This window comes from Ovis aries, chromosome 2 (assembly GCF_016772045.2).
Source record: "Ovis aries strain OAR_USU_Benz2616 breed Rambouillet chromosome 2, ARS-UI_Ramb_v3.0, whole genome shotgun sequence".
In the NCBI taxonomy this organism is placed as follows: Eukaryota; Metazoa; Chordata; class Mammalia; order Artiodactyla; family Bovidae; genus Ovis; species Ovis aries.
The window spans coordinates 138,660,224-138,679,547 of record NC_056055.1 but is presented as its reverse complement, the minus strand read 5'-3'; the positions used below and the strand labels follow the sequence as shown (position 1 = coordinate 138,679,547).

General features: G+C 34.4%; 1 protein-coding gene across 5 annotated transcripts in view; it reads right to left on the bottom strand.

The window, feature by feature from the left end:
* TLK1 (tousled like kinase 1) overlaps positions 1-19,324 on the bottom strand; it is a 173,320-nt gene that overhangs the window by 15,449 nt on the left and 138,547 nt on the right. For all 5 annotated transcript variants that reach the window (XM_027964869.2, XM_042243732.1, XM_027964871.2 and 2 more), the window contains 3 exons: positions 14,426-14,492; positions 2,280-2,377; positions 24-105 (listed from right to left, as the gene is read on the bottom strand). In XM_027964869.2, coding sequence (XP_027820670.2) covers positions 24-105; positions 2,280-2,377; positions 14,426-14,492 — 247 coding nt within the window. The remainder of the gene's footprint in view (positions 1-23; positions 106-2,279; positions 2,378-14,425; positions 14,493-19,324) is intronic.

The following is a 19,324-nucleotide window of genomic DNA, read 5'->3' as shown; positions in this document are numbered from 1 at the left end:
ACAGAAAAAAAAAAGTACATTACCTTATATACTTCACTAAAGCCACCTCTACCAAGCAGATGGAGCAATAAATATCTTTCATTTAACGTTGGGTGATCTTTGAACCTTAAGGGTGGGGAAAAAAACACTCATGCACATGAAAACACACAAAAAAAAGTTTCTGTCCACAACACAGTTGTGCTCTTATTCTACTCCTATTTCTTTTTCCGGCTATTTTGAATTCTATTCCATACTTCTCTCTCTACCTGCATGACTATCACCCATCTCAACGCTTTGGTGTTCACGAAGCCTAACATTCAGCTATCAAGCTGAATTTTCAAGTTCAATGACCAATTATAGCACTGTGATAAAGACCTACCAACTACTGTATTATTAAGAGCTTTATAAAATCCTGTATCTATTCATCAGGAAATGCTTCCCTTATGAAAACTTACTTTTATCTGGGAGTTTTAATTAATCAAGTTTTATAGTACTGACATAGGATAAAAAATAATTATAAGCTGACTTTCATTCATGGTTAAATTTTATAGTCTTTGCCTTTTACAAATAAAATTTTAATCCCCAATCAAAAAAGAAATGCTTAAAAAAAATAAAACCCACCACAAATAAAATTATTTAATGTTTATCACACCTGCTACACACTAAGCACTCACATGTATTATCTCGTTTGGTTCTTAACTAACCCTCTGAAGTAGGCCCTGCCACCACCTTTCTTTTACAGATGAGGGCACTACTGCACAGAAAGGTTAAGTAACTGTCCAAGGTCAACAGTTAATACATGGCAAGGTTTCACAGAAAAACATGGTTCCAAAATGTACACTCTTTGATTCTTAAGGGGGCGGGGGGGGAATCAATGACAGTTTTATAGTCTCAGATACAAAATATACAATGGTATTTTATTCAATGTCAACACAGCTTTGATAATTTAAGCTTTTCTTGAGAATTAAGAGAGATTTCTGTTTAGTTTTAAAGCAAAATGTAGGAAATTTCCTGGTGGTCCAGTGGTTAGGACTCAGTGTTTCCACTGCTGTGGCCCATGTTCAATCTCTAGTTGGGGAACTAGAATCCCGTAAGCCATGTAGCCAAAAAAAAAAAAAAGAAAGAAAGGGAAATATAACAATTCATTTAATTTTCATCAAGTGGATTAAGTTATATCCACAAACAAGCTTGGGCATAATTTTCAGAACAGTCAACTGTAAATTAGCTTTGACTTTTCTGCTTTATTAGAATTTATCTGGTATAATCAAGTATATTCCATAACTATGTTATTTCATTTACCTTATATATTAGAATGACTATGTTCATAAAGATAATCATAAACAGGCCTTCTTTTAAGCAAGATATTTCATGGCAGAAATAAGCCACTTCCAATTCTGACACTCATTTAGGTCATGAAGATTTAAATTACATAAATCTGGAAGTATAAAAAAGACATCCTTCCTGTCCTCTACACAGACTACATCCAATTAATGCCTTACTTTATTTCTGTCTTCCTGATAAAGCTCCCACCTGTCCATAGGCATTTTCTCTTTGAACTCCTTTAGCGTTTAAATAAATTTGATAATTAGGAATTAAGGACAGAGACTATAACTTAAACTGCTCTTCTATTTCTTCTTTACACAATGCTGGATACATGATTTAATGAAATCCCTTTAGCTGAAATGATTTCTTCTTCACTACTGTAACACCAACTTTGGTATTTAGTCAACAAATATTTATTCTGTGCCTACCATATGCCAGAAACGGGTCTAGATTTGGGGGATATAGAAAGAACAAAACTAAATCCCTGCTCTCATGTAGCTTACATTCCAGTGAAAGGAAACAGATAAAAGAACTGGAAAAAAAAATGTAATTCCAAATAGTGATAAATGCCAAAAATAAAGCAAGGTAAAGATACTGAGAGAGGTGATGGAGTAACGCCAGGACTGATATTTTAGATAGGGTGGCCTTTCTAATGACCACCTGGAGTGAAATAAGCAAGCCACTCAAGTGTTTAGAGGAAGAATATTTCAGGCAGAGGAAATGGAGAACAGAAGAGCCTTGAGATAGGAATGACATGTGATTGAGGGAGCCAATGTATCTATGACATATAAGTGCGAGGAGGATGAGAGAGGTGGGGTGGTGAGGTGGCTGAGACCGGACCATACAAGGCCTTCTGAGTCATGCGAAGGACTTTATTTCTATGATAAGTCCCTCAACAAGGAAATACTGTGTTTATGATCTCCAAGGGGAGAAAATCTTCTATCATGTAATACTGTGAAATATAAATAATGACTTACTGTGAATTATCTTCATTATTTATTCTTTTGAGCTCTCGAATATGAAGATTTCTGACTCTTTCCAACCGTTCAAGTTCTGCCTGGATTTCTGCCTCTTCCTGAAAATGAAAAGAGGGGACTATAACAAGCTCAATTTATTGGTGATATAAAAAAGATGTTTTTACTCATGCACCAATTTTTTTTTAACAGTGATGGAAAGAATAGTGTATTATAAAGTACCACTGAGTTAAAAGATCGAAGTGCTCTTTTCAATGCCTGAAAGATAGAGAGAGATAAAGCAAAAGCCTATTTCAAGAAACCAACCTCCACAAGAAAATCTCTGTACTAAAAGAAATCTATTTTTATAATGTCTAAACTAAAAATAAAAATGACTGCAAGGTAGTCTGAAACTGACTTATAACACAAAATGAGCTGTAAGTTTTATTTCTGATATGTTCAAATTTTAATTTAATTTATGAGAGAATAATTTACTAATACAAAAATAAATGAATATATTTCACAATAGTTAAAGGAGGAAGAAAGGTAAAACACAAAACTACTGATTATTCAGAGACCTTACAACATTTGGAATATACAAACACACATGTACAATCTGACCAATCTCTTTGGATAAATTCCACTACAATTTTTAAGAGACTCTTAAAACAAAAATTATATGACTAGCTGTGATTTAGATCCTTAGTCATCAGAGCACACCTAGGCAAATCCTAAAGGAATTTACTTTAACATTCATTAATCTAAAAATTCTGATATTTTCATGTCTCAAAATACACAATTTTTAGAACATTTAAAAGAAAGACACCAAAACAAACAAAACCACCCATTACACATACACCTTTGTCAATATAAATACTGTTAAAAGACAAGAACATACCAAAGTTCAGTGAAAAGTTCTAGAAATGCCAATTTTATAATATTTTTGAAAAACTATTAAGTAAACACAGATTGCCTTGGCCTAAATGTGTAACCATTATAAATCTATATACAACATGGAATAGGGATCATTTCTGAATATTATTCTTAAATATTTCTGCTTTTCATTAGCACTGTCTTATAATGATTTATCTTCTAAAATTTAAAAAAAAATCCTTTGTCTCAAAAAAATCAACAATTCTGAAATTTACTCTGAAAGCATATTTCATTGTAAGGCAGATAACAGAGGTATAAAGTCTATTACACCATTATCTAAGGCTTAAACTGAAAGGAATATTCTCAGTGTCATAAAGAAAAACAAATGTTTACAGATTAAAAACCTAAGTATGTTTATATTCTACTTGACCTTAAGATTATATCAATTATTTAAAAATGAAACTCAACCCCTACTTGTTGCAGATATTTAATGTAAATTAGGCACTAGATAATACATGCTGCTGCTGCTAAGTTGCGTCAGTCGTGTCCGACTCTGTGTGACCCCACAGACGGCAGCCCACCAGGCTCGTCCGTCCCTGGGATGCTCCAGGCAAGAATACTGGAGTGGGATGCCATTTCCTTCTCCAATGCATGCATGCATGCTAAGTTGCTTCAGTCATGTCTGACTCTGTGCGACCCCACAAAGGGCAGCCCACTAGGCTCCCCCATCCCTGGGATGCTCCAGGCAAGAGTACTGCGGAGTGGGTTGCCATTTCCTTCTCCAACGCATGCATGCATGCTAAGTCGCTTCAGTCATGTCTGACTCTGTGCAACCCTATGGACAGCAGCCCACTAGCTTCCTCTGCCCAAGGGATTCTCTAGGCAAGAATACTGGAGTGGGTTGCCATTTCTTTCTCCATAGATAATACATAGAAACCAATGAAGATGAACTTTTCTAAAATTTGGGGGAGTTCTCTAAAATACACTAAATTCCCTGAAATTTCCTCATTTAGTGTAGCTTCAGTCACAGTATTTCTAATTTTAATGAAAATAAGAGAAAAAAGGTAAGATAATGTTCCAGGGGATTAAATAGTTTCATTATAAGGACAGGAAATAGATTCAAAAGCTTCACAACAATAAAGTCAAACCACAGTTCAGTTGTCTCAATTCAGTTACATAAAGCAGAATAAGAAACTGGCTATACAGGTGTGTCCATAAATATGAAAAAATTCAAATTCAATTATATCACAGAACACAGAAAGAGGTAACTTACTTTTTTCAGATTACTAACGATTGCTGCCTTAAAATTTTCTGTTAATTTCTTACACATGTATGAAGCTACCAAACGCTTAGTGAACTGGTATAATTTTAAATAATCTGATAAAACGGTGAAATGCTTATTAGAACTGCCAGCAAAAATACTTGTTTCAGCTTTTACTTGTAATTGTGGTATGGAGATACTTATTATCTGAAAAGTGAATTTATAGAAATTCTATTATATATAATTTTGAGACAACTAGATTGTTGACACATAATTACATTTGTTTTATAATTTTTGGTAATCTTCAGATGTTTATACAATGTCAATAATCAATATTATGAAATAGTTACTAAAAAAAATAAAATACATGTATGTGCCAGTTAAGCAAGTTTTTAATTCCTCTATAAAACATGCCAAGTATGGCTTCCCTAGAGGCTTATATGGTAAAGAATCTGCCTGCAATGCAGGAGACCAGGGTTTGATCCTTGGATCAGGAAGATCCTCTGGAGAGGGGAATGGCTACCCATCCCATGGACAGAGAAGCCTGGTGGGTTCCATGGGGTTACAGAGTCAGATAAGACTGAGCGACTAAACACACACACACACACTCACACACACCCACACACACACACACCCACACACACACACCCACACCCACACCCACACCCACACCCACACACCCAGCCAGCCAGCCACATGCCCCATGAGATCTTTTAATACAAAAGGACAGACAAGCTTCATTCAGTCTGAACTGTAAAGTTTACAGGATAAACCCCCCAAACGTCAGGAGGACTAGTTAAAACAAACAGCTGGATCCTAGCTGTTTAAGAGCAAAGGTTAAGGGAAGGAACTATAACTGATTATATGCAGATACAGGTAAATCTTCCATAGTCATCAGTAAATATATTTATATCATCCATATTGTAATTTAGTATTTATTCCAGTATCTTGGATCTTAAAACAAAATGACATATTTCTAGGGGAAAGATAATTCAGCAACTCTAAGTAACTTCTCTCAAATCCCACTGAGAAAAAGTATACATTCTGTTATGGATTGAAGGCTTTGTGTTCCTCCCAAATTGTGTATGTCTAAGCCCTAACCTCCCAGTGTGATGGTATTTGGAGAAGGGGACTCTGTAAGTTAAGAGTTAGCTTAGGTAATGAGAGTGGGGCCCTCTTGATGAGATTTAGTGGCTTTTTGAGTAGGAAGAAAGAGATCTCTCCTCCCAACCCCACCAGCTCTTTGTGGCAACACAGAGAAAAGTCACGTGAGGATATGAGAAGATGACCATCTACAAACTAGGAAGAAAGCTACGGAAACTAAACCCTAGGCTCCCCTGGTAAAGAATCTGACTGCCAATGCAGGAGACACAGGTTTGACCCCTGATCCAGGAAGATCACACATGTGGCAGAGCAATTAACCCTATGCACAGCAATTATTCAGCCTGTGCTCTAAAGCCCAGGAGCCACAACTACTGGAAGCCTGCATGCCCTGCAGCCCATGAGCCACGACAAGAGAAGCCGCCGCAAGGAGAAGCCCACAAAGCAACAAAGACCCAGCCCAGCCAAAAATGAATGAATGGTTGAAGAAAAAAGAAACTAAACCCCAAGGGACCTCGATCTTGGATTTCCAGCCTCTAGAACTAGGAGAAATAAGTTTCTGTTGTTTAAGCTGCCCAGTCTATGGTATTCTGTTACAACAGCCTGAGCCTGTTAGTTATTCTCTCCTTACAGAAGGGAATTCCATTATGGAATGGAATCCTCAAATGCATGGCAAAGGTAGGTCAAATTACTAAAATAAAAGAGAGGTAGTCCAGAATGGAGATCATGCTTAGTAAGAACACTAAATTTCAATACTCTAGTCGGCCACTAGTTGAGCCATTTACAGCAGAAAAGGTCTAAGAAGAAACAGCATCTCTGGAAAAGAATTGGTTTCTGTAGGCAATTATGGTATTGAAGGAACACAAATAAGAAAAGATCCTACTAGAGAGAGGGAGGTAAATTTGGTAATCACATACAATAAAAGGACATCGTTCTTTTCCGTTTAGACAAAAAGATATGGCAATAAACCTTAACAGTACATACTACATCTATTTTAACAGTATTTTAAAATAAGATCTAATATCTGAATTACTTAAATATATATTTTTAAAAACCCAGGTTAGACAAGTATACAACAATAGATCTCAATATTGCCTCATTTAAGTAACCTGCAAAACCTAACACCTTCCAAAATTTTTAACTTTAAAAATTTATATGCAAAGTAAAACCAATTTGTCCCTCAATAGATATTTAGCATACAAATACTTTCTATTTGTACTCAGAGTCCCTTCTGGCAACTTAATATCTCCTTGGCTCAACATTCTAAGCTAAAAGTATGCTACAGCAATGTAGAATCTTCATAAAATGCCAAGTTAAACGTAAAATGCAGGTTAAAACTGCTAGGCAGACTTGGGGTATATTTTGAGCATTTCCCTTAATGGCAGTTTTTAAAAGGGCAATTATTTTCTTTTAAAGTAGGGGTGTGTAGGCATTGAACTGTAAAACTTACAAGTTATATAGTAACGCATTTTACATGTAAAACTAATTCATTTCCTGTAAAAGTTGAACATACTATTGAATAGTTAAAACTTCTTTAGCAAATCTTTAATATATATTAATGTTAGCCCCACAAAAACCCCTCAATTTTGAAAAGCTGCCTTTCTATAAAGTCAAGATAAGGTAGAATTTGAGAATCTGAGAATTTCTGATGTATCATTCTCAGCTTGCCTATAATCCATGCGAGTTGGGAGAAGAAAAGATTTTATGTGGTATATTATGAAGATAGTGGAAACAGGGAAAAGCTTATCATTTACAAGAGTATATTCAGGAGCACCATAACAACATTAGTCCTTTGAGAAAGCTATTAATAGTTCAGAATGAGGTTTAACATATTTAATACCAAATTAATTTTAGTAATATAATAATACAATCAAGTTAGTATCTCTAAGTCCTCAAATAAGTTTTAATTTCATAAAATATTTATAATGTTATTCTGAAAGTCTATCACTAGGAAAGTGAAAGGTGAAATTAACAAAAGGTGTTATTAAAAGCTAACAGAAAGGGCAGTGCAGAAAAGAATTAAGAAAATTATTACCAATTTACTTCAAATTTATAGGTCCTCAATTTTTCTCTATTATATTCTTTTATATATCCTAAATATGGATATGAGACACAAATCATTGGAAATATGAACCAATAAAAAACTACATTGAACGTATAGAGATCAGTTTTGAAGCTACTGCCCGTAATCCTCTTTTTGCTCAAGTATGACTGTATAGATTGCGGGAGTAGGGTAGGAGGAAGAAAGAGGACAAATACTGTGAAATTCCTGGTGGGGGATTCCTTCCTAACTATGTATATGATGTCTCCATGTCGATCCTGAGTCGCTGAGCTGGATATTACTGAGGGGAACATACTGGGTATCCCTCAAATGTGTTTAACTGGTTTAGAACTTTAATGTTAGAACTTTAACGTTTTTCTCTCTCTGTTTCATTTCCTTCTTTGGTGGGTTGGGGGTAATTCGCCTCTCTTTGAAAATTAAACACATACATCAAAAACCCTAAATGGGAGTAAGTGTTAAAATGGACAATGGGATTGTCAGTTCCTCCATTCTATTTAAACAAACCAAACCCTATCTTCTCAGCAGCAAATAAATATAACAGTTCAACTGACTGGCAAATTTTAAATATCCAGTACAGTTCCTGAAAAAGAAATCACAGCTTCTGTATTAAGGGGACGAAATTTCTTGATGTTGAAACTAGCTCAGGTGCTGACACCAAACCCTAGCACCTACAGGTACAATGCCTTACTACATTTTCTTCCAGCTTTCTGCCTTTTAACCTTTTTCAGGGTTCTGGTGGATTCCATATTTTTAAAAAGTATGAAAAGGTTTAACATTCTATACAATAATGAGAAGAGCCTAATCTTCTAGACTCTATGTATATGCATATAAACAGCATTGAGTTACAGTTTTTGGCCACTGGCCAAGCAACTGACTTCTCTTTTTTGTGAAATTATGACCTCTAAACTGAATTTACAAACCTGAATAAACTCTGCCCAATGGTTAACAGGACTTCTAAGATTCTTTCCAAAATTCAATGAATGCCATTGCCTATACAACTGGATTAATATAAAAATCTACAAAAGTAAAATACATTTTATCACTAAATTTTCACTCTGGTAAGTGACCACCACCTATTACCAGGTAAAGATGTATAATTATAGATGGGGTGAGCCAGAAATATGCTTGTAGGTTCACAAGGAGAGCAGGAAGGAGAGTACACACACCAGTAGCTTTCCTATCTACAGCTAGTTCCGTGTTCTCTCAGGCATCGCTTTCACAGAATAGCACTCATTTTTAAACAGAAGCAGAACTAGGCACAAGATGTCAAGTTTAGAATTCCAACACTCTTGGCACTTTTCTTGCCCATACATACCAAGAAGTTGGGAACCTTGTATATTCTTTGTGGGCTTAACAGTGACTTTTTCTTGCATAATGAATGCATTTTCACTAGACTTCACTGAAAACTACTTCCTACACAAGTAGCATCTTGTGTTATGTTCTAGAGAAATGTAACATACAATGTAGTCGGCTTTGAGAGAAAATTTTCTTGAATATAGAGGTGCACATGCAGTTTTAGAGATTAAGCCCTCTAGCATTAACTATTTTCATATTTTTATTCATACCTAAAGTGACAAGAGGCGTCACATACACAAACGTATTCTTTGTGGTCATACTAAGGATTTGATAAATCAGATGACAATGGTATTCTAGAAAGAAAGACCAAAGGAGATATCAAACTTCAAGAATATTTGGGGATTAATTCACCTAAAACCAATGCCCTGTATTCTCCACTGTTCAAAAGGCTTGCAGACAATCCATTGTCTTCCATTTCAACTAGTTGCATGGTCCACTGTGAACGAGTGAGAAAAGAGCTGTGTGCTTGTTCTTGACCTGTAAAGATTTCATCATGGAAGATTAATACTGATGCTGCTGCTGCCTGTTACTGGTTGTTTCTCTTTGCAGGTGCCAATATCGGTCAGAGAACAGGATTTCAGTGGCAGAGTTGTTGCTATACTGTTATCTCTTCAGAACGGAGGCACAAGGAGAGATGAATGCCACATCGCAAGGAGCAAAGGAGAAAGAGAGAAAGAAATGGTGTCAGGTGGCATGTTGGATGCGATTTTTGTTTTAGTAGAGATTGAGATGACCGTAATTGTTTAGCTGATTCCTTCGGTCTGCAAAGATACACTTGTGTTGGTGCTGATGGTTCTTGACTAATCCTGTTTCAATTACAAATTGGTTATGTTTTTCCTAAAAACTTCTGGTATTTAAATTCAGGGTTTATAACTCTCTCTCTCACACACACCCCCCAAAACACATACATTAAAGTCAATCCCTACTACACTATCTAATATTCCATACTGAGATGTCAAATCTTCTATATGCATTCTCTCCAACTAATCAAATATTTAAAATCCACATGACAAAAAAATTCAAAGACTAGAATAAACACCTCCACATGCTGTTCATAGCACAAACTTGAGTCAAACAGCAGTGGTATGAGGTAGTTATTGGTCCTTTTGGGGTATTATGACTGGTAATTTATATTTTTTAAATAATATTATGACTAGAGAGACAATCTCTTACAAGGAAGATGGTTTATCAGGGATTTTTTTATAAAGTTGTTTATGTTAGTTTAGTAATAATCCTTGGAAAGCACATCCACACAGTTTTCTTCAATTCTAGAATTAAGATCGGAGTTGTACAAACAACCACCTAGTAGAACTCCACAAATTACAAAGATAACTGACTTTCTCATAACTAGAATTTATCAAGACCGGAATCAAAACAGGATCAACTATAAAAGCTAACTGGTACATGGCTTATCAGTTTTCTTAATGCCAGAGATGCCACATATGGCACAGGTACATTACTGGATTTAGTTGCCCTGCCTTAAAGGACAACATTTTAAACACAGGAAATTATTCTCATTGCAACTACAAGCTTGCAAGTGATAATCAAGGAAGTTTATGCATAATGGTTAGTAGCAAAAAGTTATTTTGTGTAAGTTTCAGGAGTAATTTGTATAAGATACATATATTTTACGATATACTTCCTTGACATTCTATTAAATCTTTAGCTGTATAAAGGTAAAATTACACTAGAGAGTATTTACACATTTTACCTCCCAAAACATGCTTTTCCTGTTGACCTTTAAAGATAAATTTATAATGAAAAACAGTGAACCAATTAATAATAAAGAAATATTCTAGCTGACAGAATAGTCACTAACAGGCTATCCAAGGAAAGTAATATATGAAAGAAAGAGAGAAAGGAGTATGTGTGTGAAAAATTTAACTGCTCTACTTTATTTGAGATGAAAATAAAACAGTCTATTTCTGGGGGAAAAAAGGAAAGCAAACGTTCCTACTACTCTAGGAAAGATGCAAACAAAGCTACAAGGGAATCAATTCTGAATTCAGAAGGATCAACTTGCTATCCATCTACAACTAGAGAATTGTAGGAATAAAGTGTAAGGATACTTCCACTGAAGTAGCAGTGAGAAAAGGTTCAAGTTTTGGCTTTGCTAGTTACTAGCTATATTAATTTAGACAAAGCAAACAGAGAAGAGCTTGGCATTCAAATTTAACATTAATGTTCACTCTAGAATGGTTAAAAATTCAAAGTGTATAAAATGTAATATTATGCAATTCTCTTGAAATGTGGAAATAAATCACCTAGTGAATGAGTGAGCAATAATTTCATCAACTGATAACTAAAACAATATTAAACAATTCTTAATGTATTAAAAAAGATGATGCTGAACAATAATTTTCCTAATTTCAGAAGACAATAAACCCTTAAGTAAGTTACACTTACTATTTGGTGGCAACAGGAATGAGCGTTTATTTCAGCCATGGACTTACTGCTGAGCTCTCCTTTGCTGCTCTATCACACTAACAGACTCACTGGGTTTGGATTACTATGTTTCTAGCCCACAGAATAATACAGAATATGAACTGAACTTTACGATCTATTCAGTGGTAAATACTTTCGGTTTACCTATTCAATTATTATGATTATCTTTATAAAATACAACATACATCATAGATTATCTCAAGAAAAAGTTAACTAGGGCTTCTAGTCTTCTATGTCCAAATGGTATAGGCTTCATCAATGATGCAAGTTTTTTCCTTTGGTGCCAACAAATTTTATAACTCCATCTAACTTTAAGAGTTTTTATTGAAGGGAGAGTGAAAGTCACCTTTGGTAATGCAGGAGGTATACTGGGCTCCACATTTAAACCCTAATCTAATGTAGGTCACCTGATTAATTCCTGCACAGGTAACATGGACATCAAATATCCACAGATCAGATCCAGCCTATGGCAGAAACTATATAGTTACATGTCGGGGTATGGTTCATGTTGGCTTAAGATAGAGGTGATAACATCTTTTCTTTCAACTCAAGCTTGTTCTCTATGTGTTGAAAGTGTCCAATCTACTTGTATTTTAGAAACCAGAAGGACCTATTTTTAATGACCTACTTTCCGACTGTGCTTTAGAATATGCCAAATAACTTATTTTTAACGCATGTAACAGAATGCCTATTATTCTTGAACTGTACAACTCAAAAAAATAATACCCAGTGGAAATAAGACTATTACTATTTATTTGTACTCTAAGGTGACACTACTTACTTAATTTTGTTCTCTGTATGTACTACTAGCAACTTTCTTCATAATGCATTCATTCTTCTCAACCAAAAAAGTCAGAAGTAAATGTGAGAATTCAAAGCATGAGAGTATATTTCAGCATTAATTCATCCAATATTCCATGATGGAGATCAAAGAAAAGTAATGTTGTAAATTGGTTAAGAAGAAGATAAAGTTAGAAGTCTAAAACTGCTCAGTAAATTTGATAAAAGCTGAGACAATAAAACAGGAAAAGGATTATAGAAGGGACAATTATTAGAATGAGTAAATACAAAAATGGAAAAGTCAAACACTGGGGAAAAAGGTAATACGGAAGTTAGAAGAGAAGGTGTAGTAAACTACAAAAGCTTCAACTGTTTACATAATATCGAGACATTTAAGGATATGTACCTTACTTTATAAAACAGAAATGTTTCAGAGAAATAAAATATTTTCAATGTACCAGGAAAGCTTTAAAATCAACCAACCACCCACCAATCAAAAAATAAAAACAAACCGTCCTCTGAATCCTTTTAAGTATTTTTGTGATACAAATAGCCGATTCCTAATTTAACTGCTTTATCATTTCAGATTTTATAACAGGTTTCCATAAGACATGTAAAACTCATCATTAGAAAGAGTAATCTGAAATTTACTATTATGTGTGAAAATTATAAGCCTCCAGTTGACTATACACTTTAGTATCTCATTATCATGAAAGGCTACTCAGAAAATACTTGATAAATCTTTCTTTATATGGAACGTCAAACATAGGTCTCTATCAAAATAGCTTAGGTGGGCAGACAAATACTTGTACTAATTCTGACCTTCAAAATCCCCACTTCCCTTCTATAGTCCCGTTACAACTCCATCAGTTACAAAATGGACTGAAGTTGTCTACTTATATCAAAGAACAGAGAAATATCAATAATTACAGCAGAACAGAAAACAGAACAAAACAGATCAGAATAAATTCATTTTAGAATTTACAATTTACTGTTCAAGTAGTTAGGCTGAAACTTTTCTGAGCAGGGGCACAGTAAAGAACGCTAATACAAATTACACATATATATGTATGTCTATATATACACACATATACACATATGTGAGGTGAAAGTCGCTCAGTTGTGTCCGACTCTTTGTGACCCCATGGCTCCTCTGTCCCTGGAATTCTACAGGCAAGAATACTGGAGTGGGCTGCCATTCCCTTCTCCAATATACAAATATGTATGTATATAAAATATATTTTTTTTCTGTTCCCTGTAACTAAATGGCAGGAATCTGAAGCATGTTGATAGCATTCCAAAAATAAGCACATCTATAATGAGATGGTGGCTGCTACAAGAATGGGTTTCTCTGACCTACCTCACCCTACCCCAGGGAGATGACTTGATAGATACTATCTTCAATTAGTTCACTAACTTAATTTTAGCTATTACTCAGCCTATTTAAACAATGTAAGTAATGTGATAAGCAGACCACAGAATTTAAAAACTGGATCAAAGAAAAAGAATTTTACAGCTGTCAATAATTTCATTTTGAGGGGGAAAATCTATTATTTCTCTGAAATGGTTTGAATTAAAAATATGAACTAAAAAACAATGAACTGAATACAATTTCAGAGTTTACAAACAAGTACATAGCTTTACATTATAAAAACTTACTAACATATAACAATGTTTTTCTGAATTATATCACTTTATATTATTACCGATAATCAGGCTCTTCTAAATTTGCCAATGTATATATTTTAACTGAAACATTTAATCAGGTATTTGGTAACTTTAAAGTTAAGTAAAAAGAACCTGTTATTAATTTACAATTGTTTCAATTTGTTATGAAATGGACACAACAACATAGAATCTTACATTTTATCTTTTTTTTTTTTAACAGAGAGTATTTAACAGTAATCTTAAGAACCTGGAGTTCTGTCCAGGATCATTCCTCCACTACAAGGACATGGGTTTTTGTTTTTTAACTTTTTGACCATACGCATCACGTGGGATCTTACTCCCCAGACCAGGGATCGAATCAACATCCCCCTGCATTGAGAAGTCCCAGGGACACGGTATTATCAGCATCTGAAATGTTTGTAAATTACCACAAGGTAAAGGAATGTTATTTTAATATATTCAACATAAAAATGCAACTTTTATGCCCCTCTTTCTTTTTTTGGTCTAAAGTTTTAAATTTGGGTCCTTTTTCACTGTAAATTTTGCCTTCTTTAATAAGAAATGTAAAACACAACTTTCCACAACCTCTGGTAAAATAAAATGGCCAGCATATGCTTCACGTACCTTTTTGAGATGTCCTAGTCTAAGTTTGAAAATTTCTTCCTGTTCATGATATTCTGCCAAAGTCAACCTGTCAAAATGAAATTGTAATTCTAGATATTAAGATTAATACTTATTATTTCTTATCAACAACCAGCAAAATAAAATTAATCAAATTAAAATACTAAAATGTTGACAACTTTCAGCCCTGAACACATAAGCCTAAAGTGCCTGAAGGTATTCTTCAGAGTATATCTAATACAGATGGAAAAACTGACTGACTTATAAATTCAACAACTATTTAATCAGTACCATGAATTTATATCCTAAGGATGCAATGAAAAACACAGTTTCTCAATACACTCTGGTTTGAACTTACACTTCATAGTGGGAGTATAGGGGTAAGGAAGCAGAAGAGAAACAATTTAGTCCAGAAATGAAACAATCACAAATAACAGTAAGTGTTATAAAGAGAATTAGAAAGGCTGGTGTGATAATAACTGTCTGTATTATACTAATTTGCACCGAGTTTTAGGGAGATAGTCTTGATCTGAATGTCAAAAGGACAACCACAAGAGGACCTAGGCGAGTATATTCTACACACAGGTTAAAGCAGGTACAAAGACACCAAGATGGAAATAGACTGATACTGAGAAGAGGGAAAAAAACCACACAAGTATCAGAATATAGTCAAAGAGGCTGTCAGCAAGAGATAAAGCAGGGGAAAAGCATCTAAAAGCAGGATGGATTTTAGACCAAGGAATGAATTTCATTTTATTTTAAGAGTACTGGGAAATCACTGCAAAGGTAATCAGTCCAATTTGGGCACTGGTTTAAGAAAGAAAGAAATGAAGACATTTTTCTCTTCTCTGCTTCCATGGGCTAGTGAATAAGTAAGTTAGGGCTGCCAAAAAACACCAAATTATTAATAAATATAAACAGATACACACGTGAGAGTACTTTATGGTTGTTGTATTATTAATTTCAAATATTCTTCTGTAAATTAGAAAAAATCACTGCAGTAGACCCTTGAATAACAAGGGTTTGAACTGCACAGGTCCATGTACATGAAAATTTTTAAAATAAATACGTATTACACTATACTACATAGTCTGGAGTTGGTTGACTCTGTGGATGTGGAATTGCAGATACAGAAGCCAGCTGTGAAGTTATATGCAAATTTTCAAATGTAGGGAGGGTGACAGCCCCAAACCCTCATGTTGTTTAGGGTTCAACTGTAGTTTAATGTATGTAGAACTTCAGTAAGATATATACCTATTATAATATTTCATAAGAAAACATGATTCTGTATCAACAAAGTGAAAGAGGAAAACACACACACACACCCCACAACAAAACAACTTCCATTCATACCCATTACTGAAAGAACTCCTTTTATCTATCATATTTAGGCCCTTAAGCTCCAAACCCCAAGGACGACTTATTTATGCTTGGTTTATATCCCTCAGCAACATTCAGTATAAATGCTATTGCCCTTAAGCTAGATGGTAATTAAAATATTAATATCATAGAAAGGGCATTCAAATGAAATAATCAAAAACCTCCAAGAAATTCAGTTAATATTCCACTAGAAATATCTTAAGAGTGAAAAACAAACATTTAAAATTAACTCTCTCTACCCAGTGTCAGGTTAACATAACCATCAGATTTTATTATACTGAATATAACAATATAGTTGCAGCAGTTGCTTAACATAAATTTAGAGAACTAAACACTGCACTGTGAATGTGAAACATTCATGCAGATGGAATGAAACAAGAAGAGGGAAACATGGGTTTTTTTTTAAAAGAGGTTTAGAAACTAAAACTGATAATATCTCAACTAGTTCAGTAAAGTGAAGCCAGAGCAATTTTGGCAAATAGTTTCTGGATATGCATACATGCCATCAATGGAAATTACCTGTATAACAATATAGTAATTTACTATTCTTAAAATAAGGTTTTAGGCCCACCAGTAGACCATAGGATGGGCTCAGAACTAATTTTTTAAAATATGTAAATATTTTGTTTGTTTCTGTAACAGGAATAAAATACAATTCTATACTTTGGTTTTTATTGAGTTAAAATACAGCTAAATTTAGTATTCATAAGGTCAAATTAATATGGCTAAAATTTAGTTTCCTAAAATTTTTGACTGTCTTAAGTTGGCAGCAGTTTTCAATAGCTACTGTTCTTCTGAGTTAATAATAAATCAATGTCAATTAGTTCCATGGTGTCTTAGTCTGTTGAATACTGTATGGTTAATTGTATACATTTTATAATGTAATACATATTGGCTATTAACTAGCATTCAGTTCCAGCTGTTAATATGTTTGTGCTGTAGCTCAAATATATATCATCTACATCCTTTTAATAAAAGCAAATACACACAAATAGTCCCTTCCCTAAATTTACTTAGTATGATACTTCACTGATTTCAAAAGCTTTGACCCCAGAGCATTCTTTTATAGGTCTAATCCTAATATGAAACACGTGCAATTCTCAGTAAAGATTAATGGTAACTTTCAGCAGCAACAGAACTTTGCTATTTCTTTACTGCATTTGATTACTATCACTATAAAGCTTCAAATAAACAGCAAAATATATACATACTAATCTCTCTGCTGGGTTTTGAAGTATCAGTAAGCAAACGTACAGATAGTACTAAATACTAGGCTACTGACTTTCTTGGACAGTGAAAGTGAAAGATCTTTAAGTCGCTCAGTCATGTCTGACTCTTTGCGGCCCCGTGGACCGTAGCCTACCAGGCTCTTCTGTCCATGGGATTTTCCAGGCAAGAGTACTGGAGTGGGTTGCCATTTCCTTCTCCAGGAGATCTTCCCAACCCAGGGATTGAACCCAGGTCTCCCGCATTAGAGGCAGACGCTTTACCATCTGAGCCACCAGGGAAGTTCTTCGACAGTAATTCTTACCATTTTATGATCATGGTATCTAATTTCACATATATGTAACTTTGCAGTTCAAACGGCAGTTTAAGAATTCCTATTCCTGTCTTACAAAATAGAATGCAAACCACCAAACAGCAAAAGACATTTCTTACATTTCTTTGCACTTCCTTATCAGAAAGCACCTGACATATTTCAGCACTTTAGAAACTGAAAAGTGAAGTCGCTCAGTTGTGTCCGACTCTTTGCGACCCCATGGGCCATTTAGCAATTTAGATGTCTGCTATTTATTTCCACTGATGGAAAATACTTATAGATAAAATTTAACTGTATTTAGATAAAGTTAACTGGGGACAATCTTACTTAAAGAAATTGGATTTTATTTTATATATGGAAAGAGGTAAGCTAGGAAAATACTAATTTTGATGACTTTTAATTGCCACATCAATTAATTTTATGATGTGCTTTTTAAGATGCTTAAAAAGATCCACCCTCTTAAGTCAATTGCTTAAATTACTTAGCAAATCTCTTGTTCACAGAGTGCAAAGAAAAGTCCAATTTCTCCCTTTATGAATCATATCTCATATTATAGATTGAATATTAATTTTATTAAACATTTATGTATATGTATTTAGGAGATGCTAAAAATCATAAATAAAACTGTTCAGTAGGTTAACACAAAATTATTCAAAAAGCCAAGAAATTTAAAACTCAAACATAAAACTTAACCACTGATAATCTTTCACAGTGAGTATGAATGAATAAAGAAAGCTGAGTGCTAAAGAATTGATGCTTTTGAACTGTGGTGTTGGAGAAGACTCATCAGAGTCCCACGCACTGCAAGGAGATCAGCCCTGAGTGTTCATTGGAAGGACTGATGTTGAAGCTGAAACTCCAATACTTTGGCCACCTCATGTGAAGAGCTGACTCATTTGAAAAGATCCTGGTGCTGGGAAGAAAGACTGAGGGCAGGAGGAGAAGGGGATAACAGAGGATGATATGGTTGGATGGCATCACCGATTCAATGGACATGAGTTTGGGTGAACTCTGGGAGTTGGTGATGGACAGGAAGACCTGGTGTGCTACAGTTCATGGGGTTGCAAAGAGTCGGACACGACTGAGTGACTGACCTGAACTGAATGAATGAATGAGAATTTTATTTTTAATTCAAAAATTGTTTTTCAAGAGTTTAATAGAAATGTAGAATATCTGCAAAAAACAGAGAATACACATTTCAAAGAAATTGATATTCAATTCTTTAAGGGTATTCTGTTTAAGCAGGAAACTAATCTGAAGTCTCAGAGTTAAGGAATATAAGATCTGGTAAATAAAATGTTAAAGGCACTTCAGAAAAAAAAATATCAAGCCGGTTTTTTTAGCAAACCTTTACAGAATATTGAACTAAGTCACACATTGAGGAGCAGACTTTTTTAAATGAGGGAGGAAGTAGATGAAACTACTCTGCCTTTGAAGAGCCCTAAAAAAGCACTAGAAATAGAAAAAAATGTCCTTAACATGGTAAAGAGCATTTATTTAAAAAACCATAACTAACATCACACTCAGTGGTGAAAGAGTAAAAATTTTCCCCTTAAGGCCAGGAACAACTTTCACCACTGCTGTTCAATATTGTACTGGAAGTCCTCTCAGAGGACTTAAGGAAAAAAAATACACTGAAATTGGAAAGGAAGAAGTAAAACTATTTCTAGTTATAGATGACTTAACTCTACATGTAGAAAATCTCTAAAAATGAACAAGAGTTAATAAATTCAGCAAAGTTGCAGGGCATGAGATCAACACACAAAAATCAAATGTGTTTGTATACATCAGCAATGAACAATGTAAAAACAATACTAAGAATACAATTCAATTAATATCAGAACCCAAAACAATAATATACATAGGATCAAGTTACTTCAGGAAGTGACTTGGATGCTAAAAACTACAAAATATTGCTGAAGAAATGAAAGCATACTAACTAAATGAAAGAACATTAGTGCTCATGTCTTTAAGATTAGCAG